Genomic DNA, 21399 nt, shown 5'->3' on the forward strand with positions numbered 1-21399 from the left:
AATGTGATGGGCTTTAGTGGCTGACACTTGGTGATTTGGTGCCCTGAAAGGAGCCTGGAGAGCAACGTGTACAAAATCGGCGTTCGGGGCGCTGTCGGAGCTGGGGGTGATGCTGTGTAAGAGCAGTGGTGGCCAAGCTCCGAGGATGTCACCCAAGGGATGCGACTGGAACCGATATTGCCAATGAGGGAGCCTTCCACCTTCATCTGAAGGGTGCTCCTGGCCCTTCCCTCTCTCTTTCTTCCCTGATTCTTCAATAGTTCAATAGTTTTGTCTACTTTTGATGCTACTCTATTAGATTTTAAGGTGAAATTTCTTATACGCCGTACAGCATGCACTTGGTTTTCATTACATAGGCTTTTAAAGTCCTATTTCTGCGATGCGGAGAAGGACAATACTAGATTATTATGAGACTGAATTTGAACTATAGCTCAAGAAATAATGAACAGCCAGGTGTGGCAGTGCATACCTGTAATCCCAGCAACTCAGGAGCCTGAGGCAGGAGGCTTGCAAGTTTGAGGCCAGCCTCAACAATTTAGTGAGGCCTTCAGCAACGTAGTGAGACTGTCTCAAAATAAAAAATAAAATGGGCTGGGGACGTTCCCCCGCCTCTGTGTTCAATCCCCAGTTTAAAAAAAAAGAGAGAGAGAGAGAGAGAGAAAGAAACGAATGAATGGTACAGTAGTGACTTTGAAAGAACAACATAATGCCTCTTAGAAGCAAAATTTTCACAGTTGCTTTAGCACCACCTGATCAACAAATAAGTCATCCCTCCATATCTCCGGGGGATTGGTTCCAGGACCATGCATGTACCAAAATCTGATGACGCTCAAGTCCCTTTTGTAAGATGTCACAGTTGGCATAGAGCCCACTCCCGTCCCCCTGCATATTTTAAGTCATCTCTGGGTGACTCGTAATTCCCAACACGTCATTGCTATGTGAACGGTTGTTACATTGTATCGTTTAGGGACTGATGATAAGAAAAGAATGGGATTTTTTGAGTATTCACTGTGTGCAGTTGGCTGAATCCACGGATGTGGGACCCGAGCATCCAGGGGGCTGGTTGTGGAACCCCTTCTGGGTGAGGCTGGCAGCAGGCGCTACCTTCAGGGCTGACAGTCAGTGAAGTGGACAGGCAGTTGACAGACGCCTGCTGTGCTGTGTTCTCTGTGTGGGGACAGCCGCAAGGCAGGGCGCTGTCTACGCAGGCGCATAGAGAAGGCGCCTGGCCTGTGCGAGCACTGGTCTGGGAGGCTGGCGCCAGACCATGTGCCCTGGAGGAGCTGGCACCAGAGCTTCAGCTGCCCCTTCAGGTCCTTTCTTGACCCTCCCCAGCAGCATCTGCCCGGAGGCCAGGCCCCCCAGCAGGCTCCCTTGTCCCCGCCCTCCCTTGGGGTGCAGCGGTGGGGATCAGAGCGGGGAGGGGGTCCAGGACTGATGTCCTTGGCTCCTTCCACACGGGTTCCAAGCGTGGCTCTGTCCCCCACCCCAAATGTCACTGCTGCTCCTCTGGGAAGCTGCGTCTTCCAGACTCTGCTCAGCAGTCAAGCCTCGTGCTCCGTAGCCCGGGGGACAGAGTGGCTAGCCTGGGCTCTGGAGCAGGGAGTGGATTCATTGCACTCGGAGCACAGGGATGGAGCTGGGTAGGGGCAGTGACCTCTCTGGACTCTGATTGGGACGGTGTGACCAGCCCACTCGACTGGCAGGATGTGATCATTGCTGACTCCAGGTGTGCACTGATCGTGACAGAAGTCCCCAGAGAGGGCAGTCAGTGCAGGCTGGGATGGTAAGCAAACACCCTCCAAGGCAGATGCCATAGCCGGCAGCTCTCAAAGTGTGGTCCCCAGAGCCGCAGCAGCGTGGCCCGAGCGCAGCCTAGATATGCAGATTCCCAGGCCCTCCGCAGCCCCACCAGCTCAGCTCTGGAGCTGTGTCCAACTGGCCCACCAGGTGACCCGGGCATGCTCACTGTCAGAGGCAGGGACGGAGCTGGGGCAGGGGGCGAGGTAGGGTTTTGCTGGTTGTGGTGTTGTCTGTTTGTGTTGAGGCACGAGAGTCTGGGTGTGTGGAGTGAAAAATAAAATCGGCTGCGAGAGAGTGAGCCCAGGCCAGCCGGCTGACCTCGTGAAGTGGAGCGCTGGAGCCCCGGCCTGGCAGGCGGGGCGCAGCCCCCTTCTCCCGAGACCTGGTTGTAAAGCGGGCGTCGGGCGAGGCAGTGAGCTTCGCGAGCTGGCAGGCAGCTGGACTGGCACCCTGCAGCAGGTGCAGCAGCAGGGCCCGGGCCCGGAGTGCTGGGGGCTGTTCAGACCAGAGCTGTGAAGGGGGCTGGGGTGGACAGAGACCACAGAAGCAGACGGCCGAGACGGGTGCAGGGGCTGGAAGGCTAGAGGGGAGACGCAGAGACAGTGACCGTGGGGACATAAAGACAAGGCCCGCTCACTCCCTGGCCAAGTCAAGGTGTCAGCAGGGTGGTTCCTTCTGACTCTGAGGGAGAGCCGTTCCACAGCTCCGCCAGCTTCGGGTGGCTGCTGACATCCTCAGCTCTCCTTGGCTGGGGACACCTCACACTGGTCCCTACCTGTCTTGCAGGGCCCTCTCTTGTGCGTCCACACTTGACCTTCTTGCGAAGGTACTCTCATTGTGTTTAGGGACCACCCAAATCCATCGGTTTCACCTGTCTCCCCACCTTGCTAACACCTGCCAAGACCCAGTTTCCAAGTAAGGCCACATTCTGAGCTTCCCGGCGGATGTGAATTTGTGGGGAGCAGGGAGGGATGCTGTTAGCAGATGAGGATGTGTATTCTTTTAATATATTTTGTTGTAGATGGACGTGATACCTTTATTTAGTTTATGTGGTGCTGAGGATTGAACCCAGAGCCCCACACATGCTAGGCAAGCACTCTACCACCGAGCGATGGCCTCGGCCTGTTAAGTATGGATGAGACTGAAAGGTGGGTGAGGCAGAGAGAGGAGGCTGAGATAAGGCGAGGACCCCTGCAGGGCCGGAGAGCAGCAAGGAGACCAGGTATGGAGGGAGCCCCCGTTGTTCGGTCGTCTGCCTCCCAAGGCCCTGCTAGTCTGGCAGTCTGCCCTCTTTGGATGACTTGGACGGTTTGGAGGAATTCTGGTCAGGGAGTTCCTTGTCCTTCAGTGTGGGGCCACCTGCTGTGCTCCTGGGCAGACTCGGGCTGTGGGCGTCGGGCAGGAAGACCACAGTGGGGGCCACTCTCCTCCCGTCATCTGCCAGGGCACCAGCCCTGGCATGACTCACCTCTGTCCCCAGTGACCAGGACCACCTGGTAAGAGGTCAGGCTTCCCCTGGCCCACCTTATTTCCTGTTTGGAGGGAAGTCACCGGGCCTCCCACGCTGAAGGGGTGGGAGCTGAGCCGCGCCTGGGGAGGGCCAGCACCTGCACAAGTCAAGAGCGTGGACAGTTATAATTCTGCCCGGCGGTGTGTATTCTCCTCACTTATTTACTCATGCAATCATTTATTTCTGTCAGTCTGAGCTTATGAATATTCACACTGTCCTTCTGGTTACAGTCCAGTACTGTTCCAGCTTTGGCCTTGGGAACTCTGCGTTGGCTCCGGTGTCCCTTCGGCCTGCCCCTCGGTCCCGGGTTTGAGGGTTCTCTGACGTTGAGCCTTTCTCTCCTTTCTCGCCTTCCCCTTGCTCCCTGCGCACCAGTGAGAGACCCGGCTCCTGCTATCGTGGCTGCGCCATGCTGTGTGCGGTTCCTCTCATCTGTCTTCCAGTCTCTGCAAGGTTTCTAGGTGGGCACCTCCCCCCACTGTTCCGTGATGCGGGGGGTGCGACCCAGCGGTGGAGCACTGGCCTAGCGTCCCGGAGGCCCGGGCCTCCATCCCTAGTACTGCCGCACAACACAAGCCCTAGTGCAGGTCAGTTCTTTCTCACAGCCTGCACCCATCACAGGCTCCTCCGCCTCCGCGCTGGCCTTCACTCGTGCGCATCAGATCCTCTCTTGGTGGGTCTCTGGGTTTTGACGAGGCGTGGCATGCCTGTCCACCAGCACAGCATCACAGAACGGCCTGCCGCCCTGGCGAGTCTGCTGCACCTGCTCCACCCCACGCCCTACCTCGGGCAACGCAGCCCCAACTCAGCTCTTTCCTTCTAGTGTCACATGAACGGAACCTCATAGCACACGTCCCATGACTGCAGGGTGTGGCGTCACTCAGCCATGCTGTTGGTGCATCGGTTTGTCCCTTCCTAATCCCAAATCACATCACCACATGACGAGAGCAGTTTGTTTCTCCATTTACCTGTCGAAGGGCATCTTGATTGCTTCCAGTTTATGACAGTCACGAATTAGATTGCTGTAAATATTTACACACAGGTTTGTGTAGACATAAGTTCTCTGATCAATCGGGTAAACACCTAGTGTCAGCACCATTACCGCATCATATGGTAAGCCTATATTTAGCTTTATAAAAACTGCCAAACTGTCTCCCGGAGTGGCTGTCGATAGCATTCCCTCCAGCGAGGAAGGAGGGTCCTGTGGCTCGGCTTCCTGGCCAGCACTGGGTACTTGGTCTGTGTTTTGGATTCAGCCATTCTAATAGGTGTATAGGGGTATCTCATGACTGTTTTGATTTGCATTTCCCTGATGACAAGGGACGCGGAGCATCTTTTCATATGCTTATTTGCCATCTGTACATCTTCTTTGGTGAGGCATCTTTTCAGATCTTTTGCCCATTTTTTACATTGGGCTGTTTATTTTCTTGCTGTTGAATCTTGAGAGTTCTTTTTATGTTCTTTATACAAGTCCTTTATCAGATATGTACTTTACAAATATTTTCTCCCAATGACTTGTATTTTCGTCCTCTTAACTGTCTTTCATAAATTCAAGAGAATTTTAATGAGGTCCATGCTGCTCATGTTCTTTCTTTCACGAATCGTGCTTTGGGCTTTGTATCTAAAACCTCGTCTCCGGACCCTAGGATGCTTGTGTCTGGAGCTGTTACAGTCTCGTGCTTTTCACCGAGCTGGTTTCTGTGTAGGGTGTGAGCTGGCGTCCAGGGTGAGGAGCACCAGGTGGTGAAGGGCTCACCTGCATCCCTGCATCAGCTCTGCCTCTCGGTTTTGGTTTTCCAGGACTGGGGATCAGACTCGGGACAGTACTGAGCCACCTCCCCAGCCCTCTTCACTTTTTATTTTAGGGAAGGATCTCCCTGCGTTGTCCAGGCTGGCCTGGAACTTTCGATCCTCCGGCCTGAACCTCCCAGTCCCTGGGATCACATGCATGCACCACCGCACCCGGCTCTGCGTGGATTTGAAAGATTGGCATCCTCTTCCTTTCTGTATGAGCTTAAGGTCTGTAAAGTGTCACTTGCAAGGGGGAAAACTTTGATTCCTCTTCCGCTTGTCTTACAGCAAGACCCCTGGTGCAGACCCTGCCTTTAAGAACCACCGTCAACAATGGCACCGTGTTACCAAAGAAACCTAGCGGCTCCCTACCGTCCCCCTCCGGGGCCAGGAAGGAAACCCCTGTGCCAGCAACCAAAAGGTAAGCCAAACCAGTGCCTTAGCCAAATTCTAAGGCGATCCCTTCTTAAATTTCGAAGGGATGTGACCATTTTAGGTGACATTCCACAGTTTTTCATGGGGTTAAAACTTGAAGTTCAGCCATTGGTGTGTCGCCATTCGCAAGCTGTATGAATGTTCTTGTTTTAGACGTACTGTGAAATCATTGGTGAAAACCACAGTGTACTGTTTTGTATTTTTAGTTAGATTCTCTTTATAAAATCAAATGGGACTACGTTGTAGGTAAAAGTGACTGTGTTGTTTCCAAGTCCGTTCTGGGAACACAGCAGTATTCAGATTGCCATAGCAACTTCCAGGTTCCCGTCTGTCACGTTTGGGTAGGCTCCACTGTTGCCTTGTACCGACAGTGGAGTTCTAGACGCTGGTGTCGTCCGTAAGACAGATTGTAGGTTCTCCTAACCTTCTGGTTACTTCGTAATCATCATGTTAAAACGTGCGATCTTTAGAACCTGTCTAAATGCCCAGGCTGCGGGGAATCGAGTGCTTGGTGCTTATACGTCATGAAAAGCCTCGAAGAGATTCCTGTGCAGCTCCAGGTCCTGGTGAGTCCCTTGGCACACCCACAGCTGGCTCAGCACTGGGGGCGCAGTGCACCTGCCCGCCCTGCAGGGTGCCCAGGGGCCTGTGCCCCGGGGGACCACTGCTACCCTTGACGCCTGCGCGCCTGACTCGGGATGCTAGTCTAGCCCTTCGCCTTTCCCTTCCCTCGGTGTGTCTCGATGCTCTCCGGCCCCGGCCCTGGGGTTTGGCCGTGGATATTTGCAGCGCACCTTTCACGGGAGACTTCTTTATCTTGGCAGAAGCCTGAGGCCTGCTTCCACCTGTGCCCGTCTCACAGGAAACTCATCTGCAATGGAAAACGCCTTTGTGGCTCTCGTCTGACCCATGTCCAGTTTATACTGACCAAGATAGAAGCTCTCAGGAGAGCCCTGCCCTGGGAAGAAGTCAGGATCGTGTTGTTGGCTGGGTGGGACACGGCAGGCGACTCGCAGACGCTCCAGAGCACTCTATTACTCCCAGGCCCTGAGAGAAGAGGGCGTCCTGGGTGACACCGGTGCTCAGCCAGGTGTGGGCCACGCCTGCAGAAGGACCACGAACGTCCCCAGGCTTTCCAGGGGTGCGGTGGTGCTTTAAGTATCTGTGCCCCGTGGAGACCGGCTTGCGGGTTCTAGTATGGACCGTGTATTGGGTTTTGGGTGGGTGAGATGAAGAGTGAGTGGGTCACATCACCCACAAGGAGAGAGTGTTTTACCAGGCCGAAGGGGACGAGGTACAACTGGGTTCTGAATAAATCATGTCAAGCCTCAGAATGGGTGCTGAGCCAGCAGCCACATTAGCCACGCCTCTGGCTCCTTGGAAGACAGTTTATAGCAAGGACCATCCTTTGCCCTGCAGATTCCCCTTGTTTCAAAACAGAGCTTCTTGCATTTAGTTTAAAGCACCTGTTGGCCTCATTTTACACCTATTTAATGCTTGTCTGAATAACTTGTATTTGTAATCAACGCAAAATGACCTGGTTTCTAACTGGCAGAGTAGGTGGGACCCCCTCATCTGGATGTAAGATTAACAAGTTTTTCTTCAGGATGCACGTTTCCCTCTGCAAGTTTTTCACTGTTGTGAGAAGCACATGGCATTGAATTTCCTGCCTCCACTTCAGAGTGTATTCAGCTGCGACGAGCGTGTGTGTGCTGTTGTGCAAGACGTCTCGAGCATTTCTGCAGTGTAGACCTGAAACTCTGTGTTCGTTAACAGCTGTCCCCTCTCCCCTCCCCACAGCCATGTCGGCCACCCCCTGCTTTGTCCCTGTGGCTGGACACTCCATATACATGTAGTTGTTGGTCCTTTTGTGACTGGCTTATTTATTTTGGGTGGCATAATGTCCTCAAGATTCATCCCCGTTGTCGTGTGTGACTGATTTTGTTTCTCAGGTGGGTAATATTCCACTGGATATGTGTCCTGCCCTTTTCTGTTCCTCCATCCGTTGGTGGCTGCTGGGTTGCTCCCACACTTTGGCTAGAATGTTCTGTGAACGTGCGTGTGCAAGTGTGCCTTTGAGACCCTGCTTTCAGTCCTCTTGGGAGTACGCCCTGTGGTGGATGGCTGGGTCACAGTCAGTCTATCTTAAGTCTTCTGGTGACCTCTGCATGGTCTTCCATAATTACAGCAGCATTTTACGTTCCCACGAGGACTCCAGGTTCCTGAGCCTCACCAGCACTTTTTACTTTCTGTTTTGATTGTGCCATCTGAATGGATGTGGCAGTAGCTCATGGTGATTTGGATCTGCATCCTGTGGTTGGTAATGCAAAGTACCTTCTCATAGCCATGCGAGCCTCTTTGGAGGACCATCTGTCCAAGACCCTGGCCACATTTTAGTTGGGCCATTCTGCTGCTGTTATCATTGAGTTGTAGACATTCCTTATTTTTGTTATTAGCCACTTATGGACACATGACTTCCAGGGTTTTTTCTCATTCCCTGAATGTTTTCTTCATTCTGTTGATTGTTTCCTTTGACGTGCAGAAGCTTTTAGGTACATGCATATAATAACCTGCCAATTGTTTCTTTCCTCTCTTGCCTGTACCTTTGGTGTCATATCTAAGAAATCATCAGCAATCCAGTGACCTGTACCCTCTCCCCTGTGTGTGGACGATGCTTCACAACAGGAAGCTTACTGGCCTCGGTGTCACGTCTAGGTCCGTAATCCATGTGAGTGAGCTTTCATTTGGGTGTAAGTCAGGACTGTGTCTGCAGTCCTCCCAGCCCATCTGTTGGAGACATGCCTCTTCCCACACGATGCAGCCTTGACATCCTTGTCAAAAATCACTCGGCCATGGGTAGAGGGTTCTTTCTGGGTTCTCTATTCTGTGCCATTGGTCTGTATAGCTGTCTTTATTGCCAGTACTTTATTGCTTGATTACCATTGATTTTTAGTATGCTTTAAAATCAGGAAATGTGAGACCTCCAACTTTATTATTATTTTTTTCAAGATTGTTTTGGTTATTTGGACTCTCTTGAGATTTCTTACAAATGTTAGGAGGGTAGTTTTTCTATCTGTGCAACAAATGCCATGATATTTTCATAGGGGTTGCGCTGAATCTGTAGATTGGATTAGTGAGTATGGACATTTTAACCATATTAAGTCTTCCCATCCATGAGCATGGGTTGTCTTCCCATTTGTTTATGTCTTTTAAAGAGTCTTGAGTTTTCAGTGTACATTCTACCTCTGAGCGCAAGTTTACATCTAAGTAGTTTATCTTTTTGATGCTGAGGTACATTGGATTATTTCCTTAATGTACTTTTTAGGTTGGGCATTATTATTGTATAGAAACTACCTGATGTTGTGTGTCAATTTTGTATGCCACGATGTGCTGAAATCATTTATTTGTTTTGGTAGTTTTTTGTGGAATCTTCAGGGATCTCTAAGTGTAAGAACTTGTCATCTGTGAGCAGTTTTCCTTTCCAGTTTGGCTGCCTTTTATTTCTTGTCTGATTCTAGTACTATGTTGAAAATAGTGGTAAGAGTGAGCATTCTTGCCTTCTTCCTAATCTTAGAGGAAAAGCTTTCTGTCTTTCACTACTGAGTGTTATTAGCTATAGACTTCTTTTATTTTTGGTACTGGGGATTGGACCAGGGGCACTTAACCACTGAGCCACATCCCCAGACCTTTTTATTTTGAGACAGGATCTCACTTAGTTGCTTAGGGCCTCACTGAGGCTGAGGCTGACTTTGAACTCATGATCAATCCCCCTGCCTCAGCCTCCCAAGCCTCTGAGATTACCGACATGTGTCATCTCACCCAGCTAGACTTCTTATGCATGGCATTTGGTACATTGAAGTAATTTGCTCCTATTTCTAGTTTGTTGAGAGTTTTTGTCATGACAGGATGTTAAATTTGTCAAATGCTTCTTCTGCAGCAATCAAGATGATCATACAGTTTTTGTCTTTTGTTCTATTATTATGGCGTATTCACCCACTGATTTTCACACATTGAACCATCCTTGCATTGCAGATACAGATCCGAGTTGGTAGTGTTGGACAGTCCTCTAATGTACTGTTGGTTTGCTGGTGTTTTGTTGAGGATTCTTTCATCCATCTTCATCATCAAGGGGTGTTAGTCTTTAGTTTTCTTTTCTTGTCAAGTCTTTGGTTTTGGTATCAGAGTAAGGCTGGTCTCAGGATGAATTTGGGACAATTTCTCCTTCGGTTCTTCAGAAAGTTTAGGGAGGATTGGTATTAATTTTTCTGTAACTGTTTGGTAGATTCTGTAGTGAAGCCGTCTAGTTCTGTGGGCTTTTCATTGGTGGAGACTTTTGATTACTGCTTCATTCTCCTCACTGATTACATACAGGTCCATTCATATTTTCAGTGTCTTTTGATTCAGTCTTGTTAGGTTTTACGCTTCTAGGAATTCATCCATTTCCTCTAGTCATCCAATTTTTTGGTATATAATTATTCACAGTGATCTCTTTTAATTCTTTTTATTTCTGTGACATTGATTGCAACGTCTCCTCCTTTACTTCTAATTTTAATTATTTAAATCTTTTTTCTTTTTTAGTCCACCTAAGGGCTTTTTGGTGATGTTGGTCACAAACAAAAACAAAATCTGAGGTCTCACTTTGTCTTTCCTGTTCTCTCCATCTCACTTGTCTTGACTCCGATTGGCGACGCTACATGGCGGGTTTGGGATCTTCTGTCTGTCCTGTTGGCATCGCCACTCCCCCCTGGGGCAGCAGTTCCTTTGTCCTGGGAGGGCTGCTAGTCCAGCTCTTGTTTCCGGTTGTCTCTAGGTATTTCCTAAACATCCTGGTGAGTTCTTTGACCAGTGGTCGTTTAAGGACAAGTTGCTTAGTTTCAAGACTGACGTTTTGTAGTAGCAAATGGTTAATGAAGAAATGAGATTCTTCCCCCTTATTTTTGAAGAAAATAATTTTGTGATTCATTCATATCTTCATATATTTGGAATGTAAATTATTTCTTCTGAGAAAACCAGTCGTGGTAGTAATTGTCCTGTGACATCATCCTCAGCTTTCAGCCCCTCTGGTCCCTCCCAAAGCTCGTGGTGAGCGTTCTTCTCTCTGATCTTGTAAGTCTTCACATTTGCTGCAGAGTAGCTTGAATGGGCAGTAATGCTGATGTTTGTGAGATTTTTCACAGCCTTCCTAGGATCAGTTGACATGATTGTTAGAATTCCTGGAAGATTGTATTTTTGGGTTCTGATTATTTGAAACATTTATTCAGGGAAGGAAGAGGCTGGGCATGAGATTCCTGAAGTTGGCACAGGAGTGAATGGGTTCTAATTGACACTTGCCCACGGGATGTGGAAGCAACGGGGAGGCATTAGTGGGCAGGCACACCACCCCTCTTTAAATTATTGATGATAGTAGGAACCACTTTTGATGGTAACAGAAGCCATGGGCCAGCTATTTAGTGCCGTATCCCTGAGGCTCGAGGCATCCCGGCAAGGTAGACATCATTACTGTTTTGCCACTGAGAAAACTAAGGCTCTAGAAAGTGAAGTTGTCCAGGGGTCTCATGACTAGAGATGGGAACACAGGCCCCACCTGGCTGCCTGGTCTCCATCCCAAGAGCCCCTGCCCCTTGTACCGTGCTAGGCTGCTTCCTGCAAAGAGCTCCAGGTCAACCCTGGCTTCTCCCTGGGAAACATGCGTGGTGTGGCCAGAGTTTGGAAGGCATCCCCTTTATGCCTCGCTGTGTGTCAGCTGTCAGGAGCAGGAGTGTGGTCAGCGGTGAGTGTGCCTGGGCAGAGATCGCTGGCTGGCTACAAGTCCCTTAGTAAGGGCTCCAGGGCCGACTCCAGCTAGAGGGACAGGCCTGTGCCACGAGCAGTCCCCGGTCCCCACCAGAATTCCAGGCATGTAGAGAAGGACTCTTGGGCAGAGATGTTCTCAGCAGTGTTTCAGGAGGAAGGAAAGAGGAGACATGACAACTTGTAGGCGTCATATGTGTGTGTATTAGTTACCCTCTTTCCAGAAACGTCTGAAGGCCTCCCTAGACTTTTCATTTTCATTTACAAAAGAATGCGTCCAGTCCATCTGCTAAGCTGTGGTCAGCATAAAGCCACCAACTGGAAACCTGTGGTTTTCTAGACTGAGCGTCCAGCCTCTGAATTCCACATGCAGACTGAGTGACTCCTGGATTCTGTGGCCTTCCTGGGTGAGAATCCCCATCCACTGAAAGCTGGAAATGGGAGGAGCAGCAGCTCTTGGCTTTCCTGGTGTCCTTGCCATAGATCTCTCCTTAGGAGAGAAATTCCAACAGCACAAGAAGTGCGCAGGGCATTCCCAATATCAGGATTGGAGCAGCTGCCGAGTCACTTCAAACGAGCTTACAGTCTCCAGGGCATCTCTCCATAATCGGCTGTGAACTGGGCTGGGGCATCTGCCGTGTGCAAGGGTATGTCTGTTTCTTTTTCTCTGGGGTTTTCAGCCTAGTGCCTAAGAACAAAATCCTCCTTGGAAGCAGTCCAGTGCCCAGCAGGGGTGCTTTGTGCTGCCAATTAAGACCTCGATTGGGATTGGAGTCTTGATATAGAATGCTTGGGAAAGCCTTGTTTTCAGTAGTCCAAGGAAAAGGGGCGGGAAGCCCAGGGAAGACACAGTAGTGCATACCTTGCTGTGCAGAATGCTGGGCTGACCTGGGGTGCCATTTCCCCTGGACCAGGAAGAGGTGCCCCTGGTTCTCTCAGTGCAGAAGCAGAGCAGAGCGAGGAGAGAGACCAAAAGAACAAACCTGGAGCAGAAAGCCTTGTTTTAGAAGTGCTCTGTGCCCAGCGTGAGGCCAGTGGTACAATAGCCATTGCCTCCAGATGCCAGCATCTGGAAAGAGTGTCCTCTGTTAGAAGTGCAGAGTTTGCAGCAGGGCTGAGGCCAGTGCCAGGTGCATACATGACTTGAAAAACAAGATCTGGCTTCACCTGGTTTAGTGTTTTATTGGCTAATCAGCTGATTGATGGAGGTGCTTGGGATTGAACTCAGTGCCTCATGCATGCTAGGCAAGCACTCTACTGCTGAGCCACGAGCTCAGCCCTTATTTGGGTTTTTAAAAAATTATTTATAATGTTTATTTGTCATTCAGATGCATTGAAACGTAGGTGTTAACTAGAAGCTGTGTTTTGAATCTTTATCAGTAAAAATCTCAAAGACTCTCAAAGACCACCAGCCTTCCTAAGAAATGACTTGTGTTTTGCCACAAAGATATGCTTTTAGACAGTGATAGATAAGAGCATTTCTTCACTTCCTTGTTGAAATGTATTATCTCAGTTCATCAGAACCGGGTATTTTGCCAAGTGCAGTGGCACATGCCTATAATCCCAGGGGCTTGGGAGGCTAAGGCAGGAGGATCACGAGTTCAAAGCCAGTCTCAGCAACTTAGTGAGGCCCTAAGCCATGTAATGAGACCCTGTCTCAAAATAAAAGATAAAAAGAACTGGGGATGTGGCTCAGTGGTTAAGGGACCCTGGGTTCAATCCTTGGTACCACAAAAGAAGATTTGGGTACTTCATTTGTGGACAAGAGCCAGGTGGAGCCTGAGTACCTGTGGAGCCTGCAGCGCTCTCCCCAGCACCCAGTTGCTGAGTGGTGCCTGGTAAGTGTTTGCTGAGAGGATAACAGTTTAATCTAGCACTAGTCACCCCACTGTCATGACAAATGAAATCATCGTAACAATCTCTGGTCATGCGTGAGAGCTCCCTGCCCGATCTCTGCTCTGATTGCTAAATTTTGGGATCTCTGCAGAATTTTGGAAAACCATCTCTGGACTCCAAATCACCTGATGAAAGACAGAATCATACCTTCTGATTTTCAGGGTCATTATCTGACCATACGGAGATTGTCACCTTTCCTGGTCACCAGTCTCCCCTGCAGAAAGTCATCCTGTCCAAAATGTAAATGGGCAAGGATTCCTGAATGCAGATGTCACGAAATTGAAGAGCCATTCTCTTTTCACAACCCAGGAGGCTTGGGGGTTGGGCGTGGGATACTGGACTGAGGGAAGGGAGGAGGGGTGACTTTCATGCGTTTATACACCACAGAAGCACTGAGGAATGCACGCGTTGCTGCGCGGTCTCCCGCCAGCCAGCGCCCCACCGCTTCCAAAATAAAGAGCATTATATTTGTCGCTGTCCAGAGGGCACGTACTTCCTGGATGCTCACTGTGTGACTGAAGGAGCCGTCCTGTGGAGAGGCACAGGGTTGCTCTCTCCTCGCGGCAAAGTCTCGTCTTCGAGCTTTTGTCTTCTGTCCTTCCTTGAGTTCCAGTAAATCCTGCTTAATTAAGAGCTCTTGGCTCTCACAAGGAAATCTCATTTTTCTCTTAAGCACGGGACAATGATAAGTCGTTGCTGTAAGTCTAACTTGTGATGTGAACGTGGGAGTGACGAGCACCTGGACGGGCTGTGGTGGGCCGCGCCCCGTTTTGCAGGTGCAGCCCGCGGTCAGGGGTGCTATCGCGTCCTCGCCACGCATTCCCTCTTGTGCTGCAGTGGCTCTGTTTGTTTCCGTGCTCGGTACGTAGATCGAGCAGGTCTGCAGGTCTTCTCAGCGCAGGCGACCGAACAGATGGACACCAAGGAGAGGGGAGCTCGACCTCAGCGGCCCTTCTGCCTGTCACCTCCCTTTCAACTCGGTGGCTTAGAGGTTTTGGACGGGCTGGCGTGAGGCACGGCTCTGCCTGATCTCAACGCTGATCACTGATCTGCATGGGACACACAGGGGCCCAGCAGTCCTCCCGCTGGTGTCCCTTGGCTTGGTGACTGGCACGTGGTGGTCCTATCTAAGCACTCGCAGGAGAGCACCCAGGAGCGTCGCCCGGCCTCTCGCTCACCTAGTTTGCTCCGTGTCCCTGAATCCCTGGATGTGTCTCCTCCTGGGCAGAAGGGAGGAGTTTTTTTGTTTTGTTTTGTTTTTTGTTTTTTGCGGAGGACACGTGAGGTTCAGATGAAATAATCTCTATCAAGTGCAGTGTTACTACTTTTTAGCTATTTCAGCCATGGCCGTTCCCACCACTAACATCCTATGTCGCAGGCAACAGAGTGAGTGGTCAGCATTAGGGAAATTGGCCAGTGTTTACTCTAATTGATGAGTAGTCATAGGTTTGCAGCTCGGTAAGGGTGTTTTTATATAATTCTTTAAATTGCCATGAACTTGCCGTGAACTCCCAAAAGGACACCGTAGAGGTGACACTCTGGCTGTGATCTGCTGCTGCAGAGTCTCTGAGGTCCCGCAGCCGGTCCGTGGAGAGCCTCGGAGCCTGGACCAGGTGCCTGGCAGGGAAGCTCTGGCTTCTGTCACTGGAGGATCTCAGGCTCTAGGCACAGAGGTACATTTTAGACTGCGATCCCACGCTGCAGAGCGAGAGTGCTGTCCTAAAATCCATCATTTTTTTGCTCCCAAATCAAGCATTCTAAAAATTCATCCTTTGACCTTAAGACATGCCCGTGCAGATTCCCGTTGTAAGCTTCCGGCACTGTAGATCAAAAGTTCCCTTTGTTACCAAAAGCCTGGGTAAACCGAATATTAAAATATATGATCATGAGAATTGGCCGAATGATATTGCTCTGTTATGTAGTATACGAATACGAAATGAGATGTCCCACTATCTTTTATGATTAGAATGTTTCAATAAAATTTTTTTAAATCATAAAATTTCTCCTGTAATGGGGAAAACAAATCACAATAATGGCCATTTTATTTGTGTTTGCTCACTCAGAGAGTGAGGCAAGTTTTCAAAAGCCACCACCCAGGCAATTTTTAAAAACACACCAGGACGTAGTTAACTGGACGTTTGGAAGCCACACGCAAGACAGGACTGAAGGCTGGGCCAGAGGAGCAGGCGGAGGAGGGAAAGAGGTGCCAGCAGGGAGGCAGGAGTCACTGGGGGCCCAGCAGGAGCCCAAGCGACTTGACCCCAGGGTGGCGTCACCGGCACCAGCTCAGAGGCAGTCCTGCGGCTCCTGCACGTGAGGTTGGGTTCCATGTCCTCCCGCCGTGGAGCGTCCCCGCAGCTCCCGAGATGGCCTGCTGTGGGGCCCCTTCTCTGTGCGGTGCGTGCCTCCTGCTCTCTGCCCACTGCTCGCTCCTGGCGTCTGCCACCTGTGACACGGTGCCAGCTCTCAGCCTGCGTCTTAAACATCACTGTTCCCTGGGAGCCCTTCTCACTCTCCTGTGCCCTTCCTTGCCACCTCAGTTGGCTCAGCGGCCCCCTTCCGTAGCCACCGGGTGGGCTGTCCTATCACAAGCCATCTCTTGAGTTGCAGGCCTCCGTGTGCACCTCCCACACCTCCACTCCATGTGGCCCAGACCAGCCAGGTGTGCAGGTGGGCACCTCTTTACCACCCGCCCTCCCCCTTCTTTCTGCAGAGCAGGTGGGACGTCAGGGCAGCTCGTGTCTCTTTCCGTGACAGAGTCATAATAAGAGACTTGCATGCATTTTCCTTTTATTTCATCCTTTCCTGTAACAAATCTGTACTGAGCTTCTTTATGAGGCTCTGCAAAGTGGACAAAAGTAGGTGAGGTAAGATCTCGAGAATGGCTTGTGTTGAAGGTAAACGTTTCGAGGGACACCTGCAATGCAGTCACATGCTCTTGGTGAGTTCCACAGACCCAGTGGCTTATAAACAACAGAGGTTTATACGCAGTCATGGTTCAGGAGGCTGGAAGTCCCAGGGCAGGTGCCAGCATGGGAGGTTCTGGTGAGGGGCTTTTCTGGGTTGCACACTGTCCTTACACAGTGGAAAGAGTGAGAAAGCTCTCTGTGGTCCCTTTTATGGGGGCACTAACTACAATCATGAGGTCTCCACCCTTGACCTAAGTGTCTCCCAAAGTCCCCACATCCAAACGCTATAGCCCTGGTGTCAGTGTTCCAATGCAGGAGATTCTGAGGATCAAGCTCTCAGTCTGTTCTAAGAGGGCAGTGATCGGTCTTCCCTGTGCCCCAGCCCTGCTGCCTGCCTGCGGGTTTCCTGGGTACAGGGTTTCCTTCCCTAGAGGCAGGTGCTTCTGTCTGGGTCATTACAACACATTCAAGTCCTTCATTTGATCTTTCCTAGAAGTTTCAGTCTTCAGAAAGTCCTTCCCAGCCCTCCCTTCCAGGCCACCATCCCCTCTAGTCCTCCGGTTGTAAGGAATGAAGGTGATGTTCACGTGGGCAGTGGCTCTGAACCGTGGCGTCCTGCATGTGGCCAGGCATTTTCTGTCTTTACCTGTGGCGTCCTATTTGTTTGTCCCAGGTATACCCGTAGGCCTGTAGCACTGCTGGCCTTTGGGGCTGGATGATTCTCTGCTGTAGGGCCGTCCTGGGAGTTGTAGGTGGTGTAGCAGCATCTCTGGTCTCCACCCACCAGATTCAAGTAGTGACTCCCCTGGGGCTGACAAGCAGAAACGCCTGCAGATGTGGTCCCCGTGGGCATCATCACCCCCTGCTGAGCACCACCAGGCTCAGGGAAGCTCCCCAGGGCTGGATGCGATCCCTCCAGCCCCACCTTTGTGGCAGGTCCTTTGACCCTGGCTGCCCCGGTTAAAGGCACTCACGTTGCCTGGGTGCCATTCGGAAAGCCCTCTACCTCTGCAGGCAGGGTTTCAGCAGGGCGCTCTCCTCGCACCTGGAAGCGTGTGGCCTCTGCGTATTCACACGCAGCAGTGAAGTCAGTTGCAGTAGGAAGGATGTCATTGTCCTCCGATTCCCCCTTCAGCAGCATCAAGCGGACCAGCTCTTCCGAGCGCGTGTCTCCTGGGGGCCGGAGGGAGAGCTCCGGGGACTCCAAAGGCAGTCGGAACCGCACCGGCTCCACCAGCAGCTCCTCTAGTGGCAAGAAGAACAGCGAAAGGTAAGGTCCCTGCCGCGAGCCCTTTGACAGCCAGGCCCCGGGGACAGACCAGACCAGCCGGGAACTCTCCCGTAGGTCCTTGGTCCTTGCTCAGGTAGCACCCCTGGCGCTCCTGCAGCCAGCAAGGGTCTGGCCGTTTGCACGGCCACTGAGCAGGCAGGCCTGCGTTCCCGAATGGAGCCCCGTCTTAACGCTGAAATAATGGACTGTTTTAAGCTTGTCGGCAGTATTTTCTAATCCAGAATGGGTCAAAAGTTGCAATTTTATAATTTGTCAGAGACTGTTTTTAATACTGAGTTAACACCACAAATGTGGGCCATTCTTCTTTCTGGTTTCTGACCTACCTTTATTCCTAACTTCACTTTTTTTATGATGTTGGTATTTAATGGATTATAACAGATATTTGTGACATTCTATTCATAAGAGCTACTTTTTTGGCATTCTAACAGCTTGTTTTGTGTGTAAGACTGTGTTATGTAGATGAGGTCAGTTTTTCTGTGTATATCTGCCCGACATGTGTTGTGCTAACTTTTTAAACATTGTGCTTTGATTTTATTCTTTCTATTTAGCAAAGTTCAGAAAGGAATTTCAGTTTCAGAGGCTAAACATGTTTCTTTTCAAATGTTCACGTAAGAAGGCTTATTCATAACACAGTCGACTCCAAACCACGGTTGTACAAGTTCCAAGTCCGTAAATCTGCTGTGCTTCATTCCTGTTCAGGACACAAAACTTTTTCATTCCCAGAAGGTATTTTTTGCAGAAAAAATATAGACATCTCTCAATTTACAGCAGGTCAGGTTCACTGTCAGTTAACAGTTTCAGAAACTATTGACGTAGGTTCTGTCTTCTATATTACACAGTTAGTACTCCTCTTCAACTCCCTCCACTCCAGTAACTGGGGATTGAGCCCAGGGGCACTTTACCACCAAGCCACATCCCCAGCCCTTTTATCTTTTATTTTGAGACAGGGTATCACTAGTTTGCAGACTGGCCTGGAGCTTGCAATCCTCCTGCCTCGGCCCCCTGAGTTGCTGGGATTACAGGCGTGCACCACCACTCTGGGCTCTGTTAGTACTTGCTATCAGAAGATTATGCAAATTGGGTGATAATACCTAGGAAATAAGACCAGATGGTCACAATGGCAGCAGAGTGAACCAATGGGAGGAACAGTGGCTCTGAAGGCTTCAAGTTCGGGGTGAGCCTGGAAGATGACCTGAAATGTCTAGATCTTGGCAGCTCTTATAAACTTGGCTCCTCCTCAGCACATCTGATTTTTATTAAGAATTTCCAGAAAGAATCTGCATTGTGTAAACTCCAGATCTGTTTTATCTTTTAAATCCTATGGCTTTGGTAAATGTGCTGGGTAAATATTTCCACAGAAGATATTTACAAAGGGATTTTTGAGAAATGCCACAGTAGGAAATTTTTATTTGGAAGTGAGGGACTGGAAAAGTTTGCTAATCAGTTCCTAAAAATAGTTCAGGCAACTGAAAGTGTCCATTTAAAAATAAATCCTTTTCCTCACTAGAACTCAGGGCTGTGGAGGCCAGCACAGCGTGAACTGTCCAGCGGCCAACAACCGCAGGGTTTCCAGGGAGTGTCGCATCCCCCTGGGTGACTGCGGGTACTGTCGGGCACCCCCAGGGCCCAAGGAAGTCACAGCAAAGAAGCATTAGGAAGCGACAAGAGTGGAGGTCAAGGTGGCCTCCAGGCACTGCCTGACCCCTCTCCTCCATTCTTCTCTCCATTCCCCAGGGGCAGCCCCAAACCTGGCTGCTCCGACCTCACAGGAGTGTCACTAAGGAAGCCTGCCTTGGGATGTAGACAGGTGCGGAGGAACGCATAGCCAGGGGCCTGTGGGATTCCTTCTCAAGCATGGCTGCGTGCAGGTGGCCTCAAGAGTCTGGCCTCCACCCCTCACTGGCTTGCCCGTGTCCACTCTTCCAGTGGCCACCTCCTGTTTTGAAAGACTTGCTCGTTGGTGACTGCACAAAGGGCTGGTTTGTAAGCCAGCTCTGCCTTCCCTTCTGCAGCCTGGGTTCCATCCTCTAGGTATTCTGCTCTGATCCCCTTGGATCTTACAAGTGAGTGAGGCCCTCGGAAGCAGCAGCATAGGGAGTAGCACTCAGTACATGTCCCCACTGCTGCAGCGGAGTCACGGAGAGAAATTCGTGTAGAGCACAGGGAAATGGTTGGCAAGGCCGTAGCCATCCTCCACTTGATTTTCTTCTCGTAAGGTGAGGGTGTTCAGGGCATCTCAGGTAGCCTCACTGCCTAGGCAGCACAGTCCTGTGGTGTAGCCCAGATTTTGACACAATCAGCCACGGTTGGGGGAAGGTAAAGTGCAGTGTGTCCCTGTAATTCCCCCAGCTGGTGCAAGGTGGCACAGCACGGGGGTCCACGGGCCAGGTGGGCTCCCTGCCCGCCACGGCTGAGGTCTTGTCCCTTCCTCTCCCACAAACTTTTTGGGAAGCTCATGAGTACATGCTAAAGTCACAGGGAGAGCTTGGGTCCTGGCCTAACTGTAGATGGAGGTCACCCACACGGCGCTGTTGTACTGCGGAGTCCCCGCAGAGTGCTAGCTGCAAATCCAGAGTGTCCTGCCCATGGGCAAGGCTGCTTGTGGCACATCAGGCACTTCCATGCAAATCAGAAAATATTCCCTTTGCTCAAAAAATAATTCCGTCAGCATGTGTATTTCTCCACAATAATAACAGCAAAAACTATTCTGTACATTGTATCAGTTTAACTGTGGAACAGAAAATAGGTGGTTTTAAAGTCCTAGACATTCACATTGTCCAAAACACAATAATTTATTTAAAAATAATTAGCCTATTTGTTTTCACAGAAACTGTTTAAGATAGTTTCTGTGTTCTTACTGCTGTACCCCTCACCTTTAGAACTGATCACTGGATTTGACAGTCTTTCTTGTGACATGGTAGACTCTTATCCTTCATCTTAGAATGCTTACCATTTTAAAATATTTTGCTTATAACAAGCTGCAGAATTTTAATAGCATTTAATCTTTGCACTGACAAAGTTTTCATTAAAAACAAAAGCAGTGTAGGGCAATGTGATCTATTACTTTATGTATTATTGGTAATAGGTGAATATTGATAATTATACAGTGGTTCATGTCATCATGAAGTACTTATTAAACTTAAAGAGGAAATCAGCAATAACATTCCAATGGCAGACTTGTATAATGTAGTCAATGTCCTAATTCAACAAGGGACTTTTAAAAATCTTTTAAATAAGTATTTCCTATCAGATAGAAAAATAGCTACTTACTTAGAAGCACAATTTATGCTACTTGTTGCTAAATCAATCAAGTGTTCAATTAGCACTCTGGTTCCCCCTTTGAAATTTCTAGGGAATGAGAGAAATCAACTTCAGGAGCAAGACCCAAGATTGTAAGGACTGATTTCTAGATGTTCCCCCTCTACTGGAAACTTTGTTGTTGCATACCTATACGTGGTCCATCTTTAGAATGAACACATTAAAATACACAGGCTAGCAGCCTTGTCCCAGGTGCAGTGCCCCTCTGTGCCTGGCAGCCCTGCAAAGTCAGGAGCCACTGCTGGGGCCTCCCTCCTTAAGCCCCAGTATGCGTGACATGGTCCTTGACAGCTCCCTTGAGCCCCTGAGGGCCCAGAGTTGTTTTTCTTGGACCGTAGCCTCACTGAGCTATAACTACAATCCGAATCCTCAGCCCAGGGTCGTGGCCAGGGTATTCTGTCTCCTTGCCCTCTCCTGGGCCCTGACATCCATGCCTCTCCATGTCTCTCACTTTCTGCCAGCAAGACTTTTTTTCTCCTTTTGTGTTATTTTATTATTACACAACTAACCTGCTTTAGAAAATCCAGATGTGCAAAAAGAAATGGAAGTCACCTAGGACCTGGCTGCTCAGGAGTCTCAGAGGTGGCACTCGTCACTTCTCCACCCCAGCTGTGTCGCTGGGGTGCTGTTTGGCAGTGTGGGTACTTCTGACATAA

At 49.9% G+C, this 21399-nt stretch overlaps 1 protein-coding gene across 9 annotated transcripts in view; it reads left to right on the forward strand.

Moving 5' to 3' along the window:
• Eml1 (EMAP like 1) overlaps positions 1-21399 on the forward strand; it is a 164110-nt gene that overhangs the window by 104028 nt on the left and 38683 nt on the right. For 6 of the 9 annotated variants that reach the window (XM_047539683.1, XM_047539684.1, XM_047539678.1 and 3 more), the window contains exons 3-4: positions 5393-5525; positions 17270-17404. In XM_047539683.1, coding sequence (XP_047395639.1) covers positions 5393-5525; positions 17270-17404 — 268 coding nt within the window. The remainder of the gene's footprint in view (positions 1-5392; positions 5526-17269; positions 17405-21399) is intronic. The other 3 variants (XM_047539679.1, XM_047539681.1, XM_047539687.1) reach the window with 1 other exon arrangement.

This window comes from Sciurus carolinensis, chromosome 2, assembly GCF_902686445.1.
Source record: "Sciurus carolinensis chromosome 2, mSciCar1.2, whole genome shotgun sequence".
NCBI classification, from domain to species: Eukaryota; Metazoa; Chordata; class Mammalia; order Rodentia; family Sciuridae; genus Sciurus; species Sciurus carolinensis.